Source organism: Pieris napi, chromosome 3 (assembly GCF_905475465.1).
Source record: "Pieris napi chromosome 3, ilPieNapi1.2, whole genome shotgun sequence".
Classification (NCBI taxonomy): domain Eukaryota; kingdom Metazoa; phylum Arthropoda; class Insecta; order Lepidoptera; family Pieridae; genus Pieris; species Pieris napi.
This window is the reverse complement of record NC_062236.1, coordinates 4,464,628-4,483,788: the sequence shown is the minus strand read 5'-3', so window position 1 is coordinate 4,483,788 and position 19,161 is coordinate 4,464,628. Positions and strand designations below refer to the sequence as shown.

Genomic DNA, 19,161 nt, shown 5'->3' with positions numbered 1-19,161 from the left:
GAGCGTTATTATTTCAACTTGCATATATACTGATAATTAGTTGTGTTATTAAAGGAAACGTAAGATAATATAAGCCCACGCGTGACCCTCACGTTTATCACTTATCAATCCAATGCTAAATTAATATGTATTAATTCTACGAATTCATGAAATTCCATATAATTAAAATTAAAATATACCTACCTACGGCTAAGGAATATTGGCGAATCTAGGGTTATTTTAGAGGGTTGGCTGGGCCTCTGGTGTCCCTTGGGTGGGCACGGTTTCCTACTCCATGTACGTCTATGCTTATGAGTAACCAATAATAAATATAAAACAAAAATCTCTTGTCCTTATAAAAAAAATCTAAGCGATAGGATATTCATAAAAATATTTATGATTGGAGTACTCTAGACATATGTTTTAAACGTATTATCTGTTAATTTTGTTTTTAATAAAATAATGTAATGTCGATATGATATGCCCTAAGGCCGAGGACACTATCGCAGCAACAATAATATTATGTAAGATAAAGTAAACAATTTATACGATATTTTAATACTTTTATTAATAAACTGTTATGTACCGTAAGAATTTAAATAATACTTATGTCATTATAATGGCTTTACACTAGTTCTGTAAACTATTACAGTGAAATTAATTTAGCGCCATCTGTGGATCGAAGGTTAAACTAACAATACGGTCATAATTCCGTGACCGCTTCTCCGTTTAAATTCATAACTTCAACAGCGTGTTCAGATGGCGGCCTCCAACACGGGATTTCGGCGTATAATGGCTCAGCATTTGTACTGTCAATAATGTCTAATTTAGCTTCACATTTTAGTGCGTCAATGGTATACTCCGCTAAGGTTCGAGGAATGTGTTGTTCCTCATGGTTAATAGATGGCGCTATTGATGACCGAGCAGATACTTCTAGACTTCTTTGTGGTAGGTGATCATAATGACATTCAAGAATGCCTAAAACATAAGGAGGCTTCATTTTAAAAGAATTAAAAGTAAAAATAATTAAATAACTATATTAATTAAATATAAACTCTAATAACTTATATAATTTTAATTATACCTCGAAAGTTTTCCAGCATTATCGGTGAAATGTTTTGTACTACTACAGGCCTCATAAATTGTTTCAAGTTTCTATCCAATGTAGATATTGGTTGATAGTGACACTTTTCTGAACGAGGTGGCTCTGGAAAAATATAAAAATAAGTGGCCCATGAGGGGATCGAACCCGCGACCTTCGCGTTATTAGCACGACGCTCTAACCAACTGAGCTAATGGGCCTTGCGATCCTTAGTTGAAATTTTGTATCATATTGGACAATGTTTCATGATTTAATAACTTTAGTCCTTTAGCATCCTAACTAGAGATAAAACTTGTTTTGATAAAGTGTCTATATAAAAATAACAAAATAAAACTATCGAAAGGCACGAAAAAATTATTAACAAGTTACTAACCTGGTAATGGTGTATGAAAAATGCTCCTTACATACGGAGGCGGATCATCGTTACCCATCATAGCCCGCATCTGTATATCGTGTATTTTCCTTATATCATCATATCTAGGCCTCCTACACCTTTCAAACATAACTATTATTACAGCCACTGTTATAACTGCCATCATTATACCTCCAACGACACTTACAACAGAAATAAGATCAAGCGAATTTTTTTCTCTCTCCTTATCGGTCATGACTGCTGTGATGTGCTCCGGCTCTGTTAAAATATGAAATGTTTCATCTTCAGACGGACTCTCAGTTGTTATTGTATTAGGAATGGTTTTAGTTGTATTTCTCAGATTAGTCTTCTTTGGTGGAATTTTAACAAGAATAGTAGTTTTAACTTGTTCGGTAATGTTAGTTGTTTTAGATCTTTTAGTAGTCGTTTCATGGGAGGTCTCTGGAGTTCTAAATATTTCATCTTTTAAGAATTTTCTTTCATCTTTTAAATTTATGGTCGCTCTAGTTGTTATTTCAGAAACTTTACTAGTGGAAGTATGTAAAGCTATGGCGTTAGTGCTGTAAAAAGATTTTTGCTTCGTAATTGCAAGATTCGTCATGCTGTTAGTTGAATTATTTTTCAGTGTTGATGTAGTGAAAGCCACCTTTGTAATATTAGAAGGTTTTGCGGCAGGTGAAATTTTTGTTAATGCTTTTTTAGACGACGTCTTTGGTATCATTGTTTTTGTAACATTTTTTATTATTGGTGTCGTGGTGGATAAATTTCTTTGGCGTGTAGTTAATATTTTTATCGTAAAGGGTGCTTGAGTAGGGGTCGCTGCCATGGATCTTGTAAAGCCAGTTTCCACACTTTGGTTGTACGTTTTCTGCGTTTTCGTATTCCTAGCTAAGTGGGTGGCGGTCGTCAAAGCAATTTTTTTAAATGAAGCGTGTGATACTGAAGTGGGTATAATAGAAACTATAATTGTCCTCGGAGTAGTTATTTCTGATGATGAATCATTCTTACTTCCATTTCTTATAGGTATTCGTTCGTGGTTTGGACTAATTTTCAATTTGAATTCTGTTGATATTCCTTTCTGAGTCGGCTTGATCCATATTTCTTTGGGCTTAAATTTTGAAACATTTAAAAACTTTGTATTTGTCTCAATCTTTTTAACGGCCTCGGTTGTAATAGAAATTTCGTTCAAAGTAGTCAAAGCTGGAGTAGACGTAGAGTAAACCGTAGAAGATATTGGTGTGGTTATAAAGATGTTTCGGATGGTTTTAGTAGTCAATGGAGACTGAGAAACTGAAGTTACATGCGCAGAAGTTAAGTTTGTCGACGTACCTTCTGTGGGGGTTTCGGTTCTATTGTAAACAAAGGTAGTTGGCACTGTCTGAGTTGTATCTATAGACATTGGTGCACCAGCAGTTGTGGAGGGTAAAGCAACATTACTATATGCATCATTGGCTACTATCATAGTTGTTTTTGTTGAGGTCGTAATTTCTTCAGTTTTAAGACTTGTGGCATATTTAGTAAATATTGGACTGTTATAAGTCACAGGTGTTGTCGATTCTAAAGAAACTGTTTTGGTAGTGGCAACAGTTTTAGTAAAGGGAGGTAAAGTTTGAAGAGTAGACTTTGTAGTTGTTAGTATTTCTTCCATTAGTGCAGGCGGGGGTTGTGTAGTCATGCGGATATTGCAACTGAAAATAAAAAAATCCTTATATACATAAAGCATCTACAATAAAAAACTTAATTTACGTTATACAATATATTGGTTTAAGCGTTTTTTTTTTTTTTTTTTTTTAAAGACAATTCACACCCATTGACCTAGTCCCATGCTAAGCTGGTGAAGCTTGTGTTTTGGGTACTAGGCAACGGATATACATACATATTATAGATAGATATACATATAAATACATATTTAAACACCCAAGACCTAAGAACAACACCAAATGCTCATCACATCGATGTTCGCCTCAGCCGGGGATCGAACCCGGGACCCATGGATTCGCAGTCAGGGGTACTAACCACTAGACCAATGAGTCGTCTTGATCTTGATCCTGGGTTAACTAACAATAATTAAACAGTTAGAGGATCCAGAAGATATGGAGAGGAAATGGATTTGACATGTGTAGGTTTGAAATAAGTTAGGACAAGCAGACAGCAGTTTTATAATGTAAGTGGTAACCCACCTCTCACCTTGCCATCCTTCCAGGCATTCACAATCTCCAGTGATTGGTGAACAAGTTCCTTTCAAACATTTTTTACAATTATTCACACAGTTTGGTCCCCATTTGTTTGGTGGACATTCTAAAAAAAATAAAACCAGAATTAAACGAAGGAATTGGACCGCTTAGGTCTATAGTGTCAAATTAAAAGCTTGACTTGCCTTCTGAGCATTTATTGCCAGTTTTTCCGTTTGGACAAATAGGAACACACGAAACTTCCTTCATTTTATATCCTGGACAGCACACAGCTACGTCTGCAGTACGTTCCTGCGTCTGAAAAAGGTACATTATATATTTTAATATACGTTTCCGCCTTTCTTAAGTTATACGACTACTATATATAATGTGCTGAGACTTAAAAACAAATTCTTTTACACATATTAGGTGTATGATTATTGTTTATAACATATTGTTGATAAAAAATTCTTCTGAGATTTGTTTCGTTCTAATTGAAATGAAATTATGAATGTTATCTTGATTGATTTTATTGTATGTAATGTATTGAATGGTAGTGTGTATTGGTATATTATGTTATTGCAAGCCAATTATGTATATATAAGCAATTATGTATATACTTCAAGTCTCGTCAGGTCTCTCATCTCGGTCTTCCAGCGGGAACATCTCGGCGGTATTGAGAAGCACCACTCGTATGTCCTCACTGACATTGGAGCGCGATACTTCACACGTTTCGTTATGTTGTACCTGAAATGTTTATTAAAAAGAATCAGTATTGTTATACAGAAGACTGATTGACTGACTGACTGACTGACTATTAAATAAAAAACTTCTCGAGTTAAATATTAAACGTGATTTATTGTTTTCCACAGGCACACCAACATCTAAGGATAGTGATCCTATTTCGATAATTGTTTTGTTTAGGAGATTATGTTATATTGAATATTACTTACTTCTGTTTCACTGTGCACACATTGGGTCCACTCAAACTTGTGACTTGCAAAACAATGGCCATCAGCATGGATAACACACAAATCACTGTTTTGGTCCGGACCCATGACTTTAGAACTATCATTGTTGTTACTAATTCTTCCAATCCATAATAACTATATTCGCCTATGTCTCATTTTATCTGTAAAATATTTAAGGTGTTGATTTGTTTGATTACCATTCTGCTAAGCGTTTAATGGTAGACGTTGTCGTATTAGTACTTTGCTTTTTATACCAAATACAATACCTATTCATTCCATACATTCTATATGTATTTGACAAATTGATACTTGACACACTCTAGTACCATCGCTTTAAGGGGGACGTTGGGAATCCGACGCTAATGTACTTAACAATTTCGGTTACAATAATGCAATCTTAGTATTACGACACAACGCGTCCCCTATCACACGACAGTTAGTGACAATTAATTCATATGTCCTATTTACGCTCCCCATCCTGTACAGTTAGTTGACCTTAGTTTAGTTATTAGTTACCTATTTATAACTACATCTCTCGGATACCATGGACTACGAAGTTAAAAGCAGGACGTAATATGACGCACCGTAAATTTGAGTGAAATACAAAAATTTTGTCTTCAGATAATAATCATTCATCAAAATTAAAAGAATGAGCGGATACTGATAGATTAATTGGATCAATTCTGTGAATTTAGCTTAATCGTTGGTGAATTTAAGTTTACATAAATGAAATATCATTGACCGTTAAAATTCGCTGCTGTTATCAATCAGTTTGTGAACTATAACGCCTGTGTTTTGTCATAGACCAGTTACAGTAACTAGTTCTAATGGAAGGGGGAAAACTGCCTGTTTCCGTTGTTCTATTGGGACGGGCTGTACAAATTGGCTTCAAATAATATTATGGAGAGCATTCAACTCGAAGATTTGGCTTGAACGTATAGATTTATAATCATTCTGAAAATATGAAAACTACGGTATCCGGAAAGAAAATTCTATTGCAATGAAACGGTATATACACTTGAAAAAATTAAATAAATAATTAAAAATAAAAAGCAATAGAAAAAGTAGCAAGGGGAAATCGTTCATCATTGTCAAGTGGAGACGTCCTGCGTAAGAGGGTAAGATGTTATTTTCCAAGACTTAATAAGTATTTAAATTTATATTTAGTATTTGCTTGTGTTATACATGTCGCCATGCCTTCTACTTAAAGAGGCTAACGGTTGCAGCTCCTATATAAGAAACTAGTGGACCCGATAGACGTTGTCCTGCATGATATTTCAAGCAATTAGTAAAGCAAAGTATGAAAGTACCGACTGCAGCGCCATCTGGCGGGCTGATTTGTGAATCTAAACCATTCCCAGATCCCCTTGAACACACACAAAAAATTTCATCAAAATCGGTCCAGTCGTTTGAGAGAAGTTCAGTGACATACACACTCACAGAAGAATTATATATATAAAGATGTATATTGAAATATTGAAAAGATTGGTGGTGAGTTTGATTCCAGTTCTTCTGAGCCGTTCTACGCCCTTGGTTTGGGTAAAACTTAAAGTGGTAGTAAATTTACATGAAATTTTTATTGATGTTCATATATAAATTAGATTTTGATAAAAATACTTTTGTTCATTCACTTTCGGTTCATCAACGCTATTAAAACTTACATGAATGTGCCCTAGTTAAAATTAATTTTGAAACACAGAGAATTAGTTTAATGTATAAGCCAGCTGCCTATATGGCTGCCTCATGGTAAATTGGCTTAATTACTTGCACATCTGGTAAGTAGCTTTAATTGTTTTTACTCCTCAGGCGATAACACGAGGCTTGTATGTTTCTATTACGTTTCATATATATTTTATACCCGGCATATTATAACAAATATATATAAGTACATTTTCCATAGGTACATAACCCCAGAAAATTAAAGAAAAAGCTTCTATGTCAGGTATTTATAAAATTATTGCATTTCAAACAGTAATTAAGCACTCTGTGATAACCTTTTCTTACTATACGACTGTGGTGATAAAAATCACTATGCTATGTTGATAAGTGGCAATATGAGATGGCGCTTTAGCCGGACTTCCAAACTGGTATGATATAAAATTTTTACTTAAACGAATATCTCCAATTTAATAAATAACACAAACTGCATACGTTTTAAAGGAGAATTAGATGGGGCCGACATATGTACCCGTGTTGGCGTTTTTTAAGAAGATATTTGATTGAGGAAATATCGATTAAAATATTATAACTAAAGTTTTTCTTGGTTTTTTATACACTTGGTCTTTTATACACTTGGTTTGATAGGTAATTTTAAATAAGCATTAAAAATACATTCAAGTAGTATAACATTGCTGTTATTTCGATCTTGATGTATTATACATTTTGATATTTCAGTTATAACCCCGCTTGGAGTTGATATTTGGAACCAAAGGTTTTTAAAGAAATTTTTATTTCTTGAATAAGGTACCCCCTAGAAATCCCCCTGCGCATCTTAATTCCCTCCTAAATTTAGGGGAAAAATGTCCATGGCCTTACTGACATACACACACAGCAACGATTCTTTCTCTGTGAATTAAATACCTACTGCATCAACGCGATAAACGGGTAAATTGAAAGAAGGATTGGTGATCGAGATATCAAAAGTTTATTTGAATAGATTTGACTGCAATTCATAGGATAGATTAATATAGATTCATGTAGATAGATTTCGTGATATAAAACTACAAATCGCCTATAACTGATATATACTATTTTGATGTATCTTCGCTAATTGCTTCCGCCAATACGCCGCTGCATATAAAATTAAAAAAGCTTTGAAATACTTCTGTATTATGCGGTATCCCTATACCTGTGTGGGTTCTAAGTTGATCTTATAAAGCAAAAAAAAAGATCTACCTGATAAGTTGCCGCAAGATGGTATTTTTTAAATATTTAAATATTTTACTACATATAGAGTTAATTTATAAACTTACAGGTTTTTTTTATTCACAATCACTTCAGTATTTGGTCACTAAGAAACTGCGTAAAATACCAGGAGATAAGCACTTAAGTGGTTGTCGCGTGTTTTCGACGATAGCATCGGGACTCGACTGGGATGCGACAGGATGGTACAGCCGATAGCAATGCGGGTCGTAGGAAAAATAGGGGCACCGCATCCTTTACAGCTTTCTAAGAATTATCATTCAAACAGATTTAATTAAATTTCCATTGTACGTAAGGCGAGTTAGACTTTATGATAACGCGAACTTTATTGATATTAAATTATTATTACTTTATTTATAATTATTACTACTTTATTTGATATTAGATTGTAGAAATAAGACTGAAATATTAAAATTTCCTGGTCTTTAATCCATCAATCAAATTTCCTAAGTGAGACAAACACATGAATTCAGCATGAAGTGTACCTACCTATTTTAGTTGAAAGTATTAATTAAATTCAGATAGGTATACATACATACATACCTAAAAACCTCCGTTGTACCTTAATACTTTATGGTTTATATAATACATATTCATAATCATTTTCTACAATCATTAATAAACTATAATAAAAAAAAATTGTCTATTATTTATTTACCTGCCTTCAAAATATAACCAAATTTAGAAAACGTAACAGGAGCATTTTGTACTAGGCTACCAGAAATAGGAAGGGGATAGTGCTGTGGTAAATGCAACTCTAGCCTTTATTTCTTATTCGCGAGAAAACAAATTCCCGTGGATTATAACAATATCTACTGGTATACGCTGGGGACAGCAATTCAATAAAAGAGGCGACGTGAAGTCGGGGTGTCTGAATCTAATATAAGTGCTATATATGTTATACTCTTTGTCGAGTGTTTGTTCAAACTGCATCCGTCGAGGGGATATTGTACACTGGTAGTACTTGTGTTGGTTATATACCACTTTAAGTAATAGTGCTATTAATAAATCAGGACCAATTTGCACTTCAATACTTGAGCGATAGTTGAAAGTTCTCATCTTATTTCACCATCTTTGTGCATTACTAGCTTAGCAGTTGGAAATTTTGCCAAAACCTCTTGCGGCATTTTAAAAATTATTCGTTATAGCCGATTCACCCAGAATCATAATGTATTTTGTACCTTTGCCCTTCTCAGAAATCTATCTATTGGTAAAAGCTGTAAAAATCTGCTCGGTAGTTTTTAAGTATACCTACCGCGTACATGCAAACACACGTGGCCAGATGACTCCATTTAATAATATGTAAGAATAGACGTGAATATTATTTTTTTTTATTTTTACCATATTAATAGATTCCCAAAAGCTTTTTAACTAGTCAAATGGCTTGAGCCTAGCGTTCCAAATTTGGTGGTGCCGTAGGACTTCTCTTTGTGCGCAAAATTAAACTTTCATTCCATCGGTGAAGACAACATCACAATAAACCGGCATACACAAAATACTACTCTAATAAGAAAAACAATATCAGACTAAACAGAGGAGCCACTGATTTTGATTTTTATTTATTAATGCTTATAGACAGTAATCTTAAAGTAAAACAAAGCTAGTAACTGTGTCAATGTCATAGATACTCTATGTGTTTACAGTAGAAAACGTACACAAAATAGATTCTGCTTGGTAGTAAAAGTAATAAAACTTAACACATATTTAATCTGGAATATGTATATAAATACATACGTGCATAGTCTTAAGAGACTCCTGATAGCTATTGTTATGGTGGAGTTTTCATATAACACTTGAGCACGTTTCCGCTAAGGCTCTAGGGAAAAAGCCTTTGTCACTATCCTTTGTTTTACATAAAGATTACAGAACCCCTGAAATTATACCTACAGGTGTTCAGTGCTCTACTTTCAAAAGAAATCACGATTTTCTTTCTACAAAATGAGTACGAAAACTGATGGGGTGATTTTACAAATGGATATATTTCTTGGATATAGTAAAACTACCGTTTTATAACTACATTTTTATTTATTCCTTGTAAAATTAGCTCATATAAACGAATCTATATATGTATATTGTATATACAAAGTTATTTATATTTTATATTTTTCACCTGTAACAATAGTACAAGTTTTTTTAGTAGGTAATTGAATTAAAACATTATTTATACAAGGGGAAATTCTGTCAATATTCATCTAATTCTTAAGCTAATGATTGTTGCCAACATAGAAGTTAAGAGAATGGTAAGGAAACTGCTTATATCGAAGTGTCTGCTCGCTGCGTTGTAGAATCCACCGTATACTTGCAAACCAGCAGTTTCGATACTGAAAACAAATATTTTAATTGTTAATTCTGAGTAACATTTATATATTAATGTATATAATACGTGACGCCATACGTTTCTATGTTTAAAGATTTAAAGTAACATTTGGTAGACAGTACCGGAGATTACCGAGCTGGTGTTTCAGAGCAACGAAGTATCACAGTACAGCGAGGAAATTCTGCCAGCATTAAAGGTGCCACAGGGTCTTTTTAAATGCATGTTAGTTCTATTTATTTTTAATTATTGTGTAGAGCTCTGGTTAAGATTATATTTTAAAGTTTAATATATATAAGACTTGAGAACGTTAAATTTATAGTCGTTACGTTATTATAAGTCAAACTTTTTCGTTATGCGCTAGTAAAGTTTTCGTTCACCAAAATACAACTTCACATATAATATATATTTACACTAAATGTACACATTGATTTTATTTATTTCTGAATTTACTATTTAAATTTAATATCACTTATATGAAGTGCGTAAGTTCGGATACGTCTAAGATGCTTGGAGCTGCGATCGTGTAACATCTCTAAAACCCTGGAACTGAGTCACACATTCCCTTAGTAGTATTGAGGACGCGTATCCACTTAACTATCAAAAACAATATTACCTAAACTTGCAGTAGTCCCCATCGTAGCTCCATCCCAAATACTCTCCAGTCCGAAGGTTTTCACTCCTCAGCCAGTCTTCCAAGGGTCTGAAGTAGTCTCGTAGAGCATCTCCATTCAATCTCGCTTCCCCTATCGACTCTTGCAGTACCTGACTCCAGGGTGCTGATGCACCGCGTTCCATTAAACGACTGAAATAAAAATAATTTACTGAATAATGTGTATGTATTTATTTTTCTATTGTTCCATATTAGGGTTGCCTAATAGCTTGTTACCGATAAGGCCGCCCGTTGCCTAATAACTTATGTAAGCTTCTTTTTTTTGTTTTTTTATATGTATGATTTTGTATATTATGGTAACGAAGTGTAAATAAATAAATGTTTATGTAAATATATGTAACTTTAGTTTTTCATATATTTAGGACGCCATTGCTTCGACATAAAAAACTACTTTTATATTAATAATGACTATGTAATCACTACTACTATTCACTTAATTTTTAGATGTATTAGACTTTGATGTTGTTAATTTATGAGCTCTATGTTAAATGACAATGGCAGCTGACGGTATTACTGTTATGAATATTATAGGTATATAATTTTAAAATTTCATTAAAGCATATAAAGACATCTATTCTGAATATGTAAGTAAGTGATATGCCTGATGTAAAGACCAAACTAAGGCGCAGGCGAATTCAAATAAGTTTAGAAAAAAATTTACGATGCGCTAAACGATACTCTATTATTTATTGTACCGTGAGTTTTAGCAACGATTGTTTAAGATGAAGGTTTTAGTCATTATGTGTTACAATTATTTCGCTCTATTAAACATCCTAAATATAGACTAGGCTTAATTCTACTGCATAATAAAAAGATGTTTGGACACGCTGAGATCACTTTAATGAAATAAGATCTAAAGGACATATTTATGTGAACGAAGACAGTAGTGAAACATATCGTTATTACATTAGAATTCTTGTCTAATAGTAAACCATAATACTTTTATGTTGTTTAGATAGTTACCACGAATCCAGGAGAAAATCTACTCAGTATAATACCTATCACTTATTAGTCTTTTCTATTCCGTCTTCTAACGTGGTTTATGATGCGTTGTTAGCCTGATTTTTTGAAAAATATTTATTTAATTAGCTTAGATCTGTATAAAATTTTGATTGTTTAATCTAAATATATTATAAATTTAATCAGTACTATCTGTTATATGTAGGTACTGTGTACATCGATATTAAATTTAATGCTTACGCTGACAAGGAATAATTCATAATTCCTAATAATTTTAAAATTAACAATAACACAATAACACCGTTTATGCCTTGTTATTACATCCAAAGCAAAACGATTACGTAATAATACAGACGCAGGTAACGTATACCAACAAAATATAATTTGGATTGTAAGTAGATATTTAATAAAAATGGGTTGTGAAATTCAATGATGAATCGAAATAAAATGTCCCAATGTGACAGTTAAACAAAGATAAAATACAACATCAGGATGTCAAATGTCAATGCTTGTCAGGACAAATTAGTTTGGTTCTTAAAAAAATATTTTAAATCATAAATTACGTCATATTATTATTAGTAATTCGAATTTCGCTATGTGTGAAGCTGCGGTTAAAGTTTCGAAATTAGTGTAACAAATTTAGTTTTGTAAATTATAGTATGCAATGCGTATTAAGTTCACTATATCCGGAGCTGTAATTTTAGTACTATGAGAAATATTTACGCAGTATCTATGGTATGTTATTCGCTACAATGTTATAGACATAGCTTTATTGAGATACTAAACGCACTGCGGAAATGCTTCACAAATGGCATATTTTCGATATATTCGCAAACGGTTTTGAATTTTTTAAATTAACGTTTAGTTACTTTGAGATCAGTTACTTGATAACGTATCTTATATTCAGAGATAAAAAGAAGAAGATAAGCCGCAGCCGCGTAACGGCTAGTTTGACACAAAATGTGGGTTTTATTTCAAAAACTGATTTGGAATAGAACGAATAACATGGCCGATGAAGGCTTATAAAGAAAAACAAAATAAAATGTGTATGCCCCATTAAACACATATTTGTACAAATATTTTAAATTGCGGTTAAACTATTCCTTTAGTTTTTCGAAATAACTATAATAAGTATATAAATCATATGAATTGTTATAATTATTAGAAACTTGCCTCGTCCGGATTTATTGAAATGGTAACGTATTACGTTTCGCGGTTGAGTAACAAAGATATTATAAGTTATTAGAGCACAGTTATATTAAAAAAAAAGTATTATTGAACTTAGAACTGAGCTCGTTACTAGGTCCGTCAGCTCATGAAATTCAGTTTTCGGAAACTCGAATTATGCGTACATCTCTTCGTTTGCGTTTTGGAAACCTAAAGCATCGAAAGTAATATTTGTTTTAGCGATTTTTCTTACATTTTACTTACTGTTTGCTTGGAAGTCATCGCATGCTAGCGGCCACTTGTAGTTAATTATTCCCTCGTTTCGTATTAATAACAATTATTATTTTTTATTAATTATTCATATTAATAAATTATTAACTCTTTAATTTTATTAATGTTAAAAAATACAAAAATTGGAGTTACTTACGAGTAATACGGGTTTTAATTCGTAAAAACTAAGTGCCTAATAGTGTTTTTCGATTGACAAGGTTGATACGCGGATAAAATCAAGTCATATAAAACATATTGTTGTAGTACTAGGAATATCCTACTTATATTACCTAAGCTACCTTATTATATTTTTACATCACAAATATACGCAATAAAAACCATAGTTACTCTATAATTATTGTTTATGGAGAAATGCTCACAGGTATCATTTAAATATTGCAATGAAACAGATTTGCATGAACATTCTATTACATAAGTTATGTCCAGCTCGGCTAAGATAAAGGCAGAAATACATGTTCAAGCGATAAAATGTTGCTTCTTAAATATATTCCGTTCACGATAAAAAAACTTAAAATCCAATATTTTCGAAACTAAACACAGTATATGTTATAAATATATTTAAATCATATGTTAAAAGCTTCTACTGGGGCATGACTTAAATTTTATTTTTAAAACAAATGAAGCAATAAATAACCAGAAACACAACATCGTCTACAGTATGAAGTTCTCTCTACAAAAACTCATTATTTAGATTGGTATCTCTAACGGTATCGCAATTGAGTTCCAGAGGGTTGGAGTCAATTTAGTGAACAAAGTCAACAGACCGCGAGGTTCAAGACAAGTCAGCGGTTTTAAGACAATTTCCGCTCCGCACCACCACTATGTGGAACGAGCTGCCCACTGAAGTATTTCCAAACCAATTGGAATTGAGCGTACAATGCTCATGGCAATGTGATTGTCCTTGGTTATGTATCACTTAACATCAGGCGAACCTCCTGCCCGTTTGCCCCATGTTATAAATATTAATAAAAAAACCTGTATTTTTTCTTACAGCAGAAACATAATTTGACAGAAAGAGACAAAATAATACATTTATAAAAAAGTGCAAGTAGTTTTTTTATTAGGAGGTTAGTATATCATAAACGAATAGAGGTAAACGGCAAAATCCGTCCGGTGCTTTGTTCGAAGAGTAACATTTTAGCTCTTCAAAGCTTGATACATTTTCGCATTGCAATCTGTTGTTTTCGCAACAACAGGCCACACTTCCTACTTCTATGTCAATACAGGTACAATTTAATACCTATTGAGGTAAATGAGATCGTCTCAACGTTCATAAATCATGAGAAGTGTTTTGCATTAATTTTTATTGCACACGTGTGAAAAGGCTTCTCGCGAAAAGTCGTCCCCGTAGAGCGAAAATTCACTAAGTCCAAAAAACCTGTTTCGAGATAATGAGGGTTAAAGTTTTAAATATATAAATTGCCTTAACTTAAGCATGTCATGTAATAATGACATATTTTAATGTTTTTCGTTCCATTTTGAAGGAAATCAAATTAAGTTAAAATGATGCTGGCAACCCAAAGTATGATTAAGTTATTACTGAGAAAACCTAAAAAAAAAAACAATTACTTATTTGTTATCTGTAGAATATCCGTTGTAGTTATGAATTAGTGAATGTTCGCCCCTAGTTAGTGATTTTTCACTTTTTGTTAATCGGAAACTAGGATACCTACAAAATTGACGGTTAGACAGTTAAATAAAGAAAAAAAAATAGTTTTAATGCCATAGATAACTCGTTTTGGCAATTTTTTGACTTAATTAGTTTTCGCTCTACGGGGACGATATTTAAGGTGGAACAGGGGGTCACTTACTTACTATACCATGCATCTAATCTAATCATCTAATTTTTAAAATTTCTTTACTTGCTTTACTGAAATGTCATAAGTGTACATTATGTTACCTATGTGATTAAATGATTTTTTACTTTTTACTTACTTTACTAATTATTGCATTTCAGAGGGATCGAGGGGAATTTTCGAAAATCAGTTCAAAATAAAAAGAATATGAAATGTTTGCTTCAAAAGTTGTTTTTTTTTGTTAAAAATTATGTATTCAAAATTAAATTGGTACATCGCATTACATTTTTGTTTACCAACTGGTGTAATCATTGTTCATATCTGAGCTTACAAAAGCCCTATTATATAAGTCTTGATTACCAGATCAACGAAATGAATGTTTATTAAATGCGATTACGCGATACATAATGTTTAGTTTGCTATTACGTTTACAGTAGGCGCCTTTTAAAACATATTTGGTTATATATACATTACCGGCTATAACTAATGTATGTATGACATACACTTGTTTGATTAATGAAAATCTTATTAATATAATCTTAATAATATAACTTAAGAATATTTGAATTTCCCGGAAGCATGTTCTTTTTCTAAATGTATTCGCAAACTGGATACTCGTATGTATGAATATGGAAGGAACAGGTATGAAAAAGTATGTCAATTACTGATTATTAAAACATATTGATGAAAATGTCAAGAATTACGGTTAAAGGTTCTTTACGAAGGAGCTGTCACATAGTTTTATCTCCGGCTAACGGCCTAATTTATTTATATAGAAATAGGGGTTTTATTAAATACCTGTATGTACTCTATGACTATGTTACTCAGGGATAATGGGGTAAGCATGTGTAAAATTAATTCAGATTTTATTTTTATTATCAACATACAGAAAATATAAATCTTTCTTCTTTGTAATTAGTAAAAGGTCATTGTATATTGTAACAACAACTAGATTAACATAATGCTGTAACTTGTAAGCGGATAATTGTTACGTGTGTGGATTCAATACGATAATCATGACTAAAATACAACATATGGTAATGGTAATAGAGTATACATTCGCATATTTTGACTTTCAGTGTAAAACAATGGCTAAATGGGAGCTTTTATTATTATATAATAAGTGTAATATGGACCTATAAATTGATAATTAAAATTAAAAAATCGTATGATAAACTTCGACTTGAAGGGTCCTTAAACAAAAGAGCGTACCAATTAAAAGACCGGCAACGCATGTTCGAGCCCTCTTGTATGTGAGTGTCTATCGACGGCGGTATCACTTAAGATTAGATAAGCGTCCTGCCCGTTGTCTCCTAGTTAAAAATATAACATTACTAAACGTATGAACCAATAGTTCTAATGTAACGACCACTCAGCAGTTTTTTTAATTACCAGAAACATCTGCCTGTTAATTGTTTTATTAAATTAACCATAAATCTAATCAACATTAACTATTAAATTATATAATAATAAATTCAATTTAGGTTGATATGAAGTATGGGGCAAGGTTTCTTTATCAATTTTGACAGAATATTCTTTGGAATTATTTAAAATATGAACCGGTAGACTCTTTATTATCACTTGACTAGATAGCACATCGCAATTTGCTGTTGCGTGAATAAAAAGGAGAAAATAAAACGAACAATTGACCCGTCTGTGTCGGAGGAAATGACCACTTGGCTTAAGGGCATCATGCGGGCTTAAATTTATTGTTAACTATTGCAAGTAAGGATTTATTTAAATCAAACTTTCGAAAGAACTCTCATTTCGCAAACTTATTAATATTTAACGTTAGAAATCTAATGTCGTTAAAGTTGATAGCTTATTTGGTTATGTTGAACTCGATAGGGTGATCGTAATTTTTCTGAAAATTTATTCATGATTTTTTTATTAATTATTATTCACAATTTTATACTTGTCATTTAATATAGGGCTCTGGTCTAATTCGGTTACGAAATTTTTTTAATACAATAGCAAACCGAACCGAACAACAAAATTCTTTGAATGTTTTATACATAATTATTTAATTATAAGAAATCCAATAAAACATAATTATATATGATATTAAAATTTATAATATTAGACCAAGCGTGCGAGATATTTATTAAAGGGTTTACAAGAATTTCCTTAACTTCGATTCTATTTAATTACGCACTAATTGATCAAGTTGCACGTGGCACGAGGAAATCGTCTAAAGGGGCCACGACAGCACCACAGATAATGCCTGTTGCATTGCGTTATTACCACTCGTAACTTCCTTAATTAATAAGCAAGAATACGAAAATACGCATATTTATTAATTCTCACGGTACATTTATATCAAGTTCCCAAACGGTATTTGAAATACATTTTATTACAACACAAGGTCACAGGAATGGCACGATTATGAAATAATTATGAAGCCATTCACATGCTTGATTCTTAACTAGGAAATCCTGTACCTTTCCATAGGATTTTTTTTATTATTTTTAAAGGGCACATCGTAGAACTTTAATAAATACTATCGGACTCGGGCGACACTGTCCTGTGCACACGTCTTAAATACAACTGTAAATTTAAACCATTCTCGAATCCCCTGGAACACATTTAATTTCATCAAAATCGATCCGTTTAGGAGTTTAATTACAATCACGCTGTCTTTTGTCATAATAGCGTAAACATGATTTGACAGAATGACGTGATCACTCGAAATGGCATACGATTGATTTTGTTTATATGGATCACCTTCTTTATCCATGGGCTCGATGTTGGCTCAATTAGTCACGCCTGATTGATACTTAATATCCAGAGGGTTTGATTACCGTAGAAATAATAAATTGAAAGCACAAAGCCATAAAACTCCACCATCCACCATCCACCATAGGAATGTGTCACATTGTCCCCGTTTCTTGGTTTTTTTAACGGGGGGCAAATTGGCACTTACTTGATGTTAAGTGATAAGCCCATAGACAATCTCAAGGCGAGAGTGCGTGCGTTGCCGGCCTTTTAATAAATGGCAGGCCCTTGATGGACCCTAAGTCGAATGGGTTCGGCGAGTACTTCAGCGGGTAGCTGGTTCCACATAGTGGATAACTAATTTAAATGTTACTCACGTTAAAATCCTCCCAGCCTCCGGGTTCCTGTAGATGTCGCATTTGTGTAGAGGCCTAGTTGGGTCTCCAGGGATGTACTGTCCAGTCCTCTCACAAAGTGCTCGGTGGATTTGGAACTGCAGGATTGTACTGACGAAATACCTGCAAATAACAGATTTCTTAAGTTACCTAGATTCAACGCTCTTGATTCTTAAGTAATTTATTTAGAGTTACTTAATTTTAATCCGATTATGCATTTGTACATGTATTACTATAATGTTGATTATTCATAGATGTTTCTGTTACTTAGCTAGGCGTTATTATTTTTTATCAAACATATTTTTGTTTACCCTTAAAAAATAACAGAACTAAATAATAATTTCTAAGTATTGCCAACAAGATTCAGATACATAACGTTTTCCTACGGATATATTAGTAAACATAAATTACAGTTGTTATTTTCCACGTATTAATTTTCTTAAGCAACAATAAAACGATATATTAATATAGTTATCAAAATCGCTCCGCTGACCTGATTTCATACTTATTAATTGCGTTAAATAAATGAAATTAATAGCATTGAGTCATACAATGATGGAATGTTCTTACACTAGTTATTCTATCAATCAATAAAAAATTACCCAACCTGTTAATCAGGGCAAAAAGTAATTATTTGTAGATACTGTCAGTAAATTCATCGTAGTAAGGATATGGCGCGATTGCGAGCGGATGATATAATCTCATTACTTCTATTAATAATTATACGTTTTCTTTCCTTTCCTGTTGTGTATATTATTAAATAATACATTCATTAGTTAATGACAATAGTTTCATTGGTTATCGTTTTAATTATCTTTGAGTAAAAATAAAATATTAAATTAGAAACGTGTGATCGATTGTTATAGATCAAACGGGCCGTCGCGTCGTACGGTGTCTTAAGCGTAGGTTTCATAGAAAAGCGGTGCCGTTGTCTAATGGCCGTAATGTAACGTTGGGTGACGTCACCCATACGTTGTCTATAATTAACATCGGAGTAGGTTTTCTAGAGAACGTTGAGTGTGACCGTAACGTGAAATAGCGGTTCTGTCATTTGCATGACGGCCGTCATAGCGGTAATAAACATTAGTTGAACGTTTTTCACTTGTAGCGGTACCCATTTTTAATGAGTGGAAACGTGACTTGGACAAGCGAAAATGATTGTTTTTTTGCATTATGTTAAAAAGTAAAGATGGCCGTTATTAACATCCGTAAAATGATGGCCGTTAGTTACCGGCACCGCTTTCCTAGGAAACCTAAGCTTTAGAGAGCGTTTACGTTCTTACCTCCTGTTTGTCATATCTGCCAGTAGCTAGCAGTGTTATTATTATCGCT

The 19,161-nt window shown here is 32.8% G+C and overlaps 2 protein-coding genes and 1 non-coding gene across 5 annotated transcripts in view; all 3 read right to left on the bottom strand.

The window, feature by feature from the left end:
- Window positions 1–527: 527 nt before the first annotated feature.
- Window positions 528–7,727, bottom strand: LOC125063166 (uncharacterized protein PB18E9.04c). 3 transcript variants are annotated; one of them, XM_047669435.1, is made up of 9 exons: window positions 7,569–7,721; window positions 4,579–4,757; window positions 4,246–4,372; window positions 3,832–3,943; window positions 3,635–3,752; window positions 2,784–3,142; window positions 1,455–1,712; window positions 1,064–1,186; window positions 528–957 (listed from the first exon to the last, which is right to left on the bottom strand). In XM_047669435.1, the coding sequence occupies exons 2-9, from the start codon at window positions 4,698–4,700 to the stop codon at window positions 683–685; spliced, it is 1,494 nt and encodes a 497-aa protein (XP_047525391.1). In that variant the 5' UTR covers window positions 4,701–4,757; window positions 7,569–7,721; the 3' UTR covers window positions 528–682. The 3 variants fall into 3 exon arrangements, with proteins under 3 accessions (XP_047525391.1, XP_047525389.1, XP_047525390.1); XM_047669433.1 differs by having other exon boundaries at window positions 1,455–3,142; window positions 7,569–7,724; XM_047669434.1 differs by lacking the exons at window positions 528–957; window positions 1,064–1,186 and having other exon boundaries at window positions 1,455–1,573; window positions 1,642–3,142; window positions 7,569–7,727.
- Window positions 1,208–1,281, bottom strand: Trnai-aau. The gene has a single exon. It is a non-coding gene; the product is annotated as a tRNA-Ile (tRNA).
- A 1,800-nt stretch (window positions 7,728–9,527) lies between the features above and the next one.
- LOC125063168 (angiotensin-converting enzyme) overlaps window positions 9,528–19,161 on the bottom strand; it is an 82,093-nt gene continuing 72,459 nt past the window's right edge. Inside the window, exons 10-12 of the mRNA XM_047669436.1 lie at window positions 17,812–17,952; window positions 10,449–10,637; window positions 9,528–9,839 (exon numbers count right to left, since the gene is read on the bottom strand). Of these exons, the coding sequence (XP_047525392.1) occupies window positions 9,707–9,839; window positions 10,449–10,637; window positions 17,812–17,952 (463 nt within the window). The 3' untranslated portion in view covers window positions 9,528–9,706. The remainder of the gene's footprint in view (window positions 9,840–10,448; window positions 10,638–17,811; window positions 17,953–19,161) is intronic.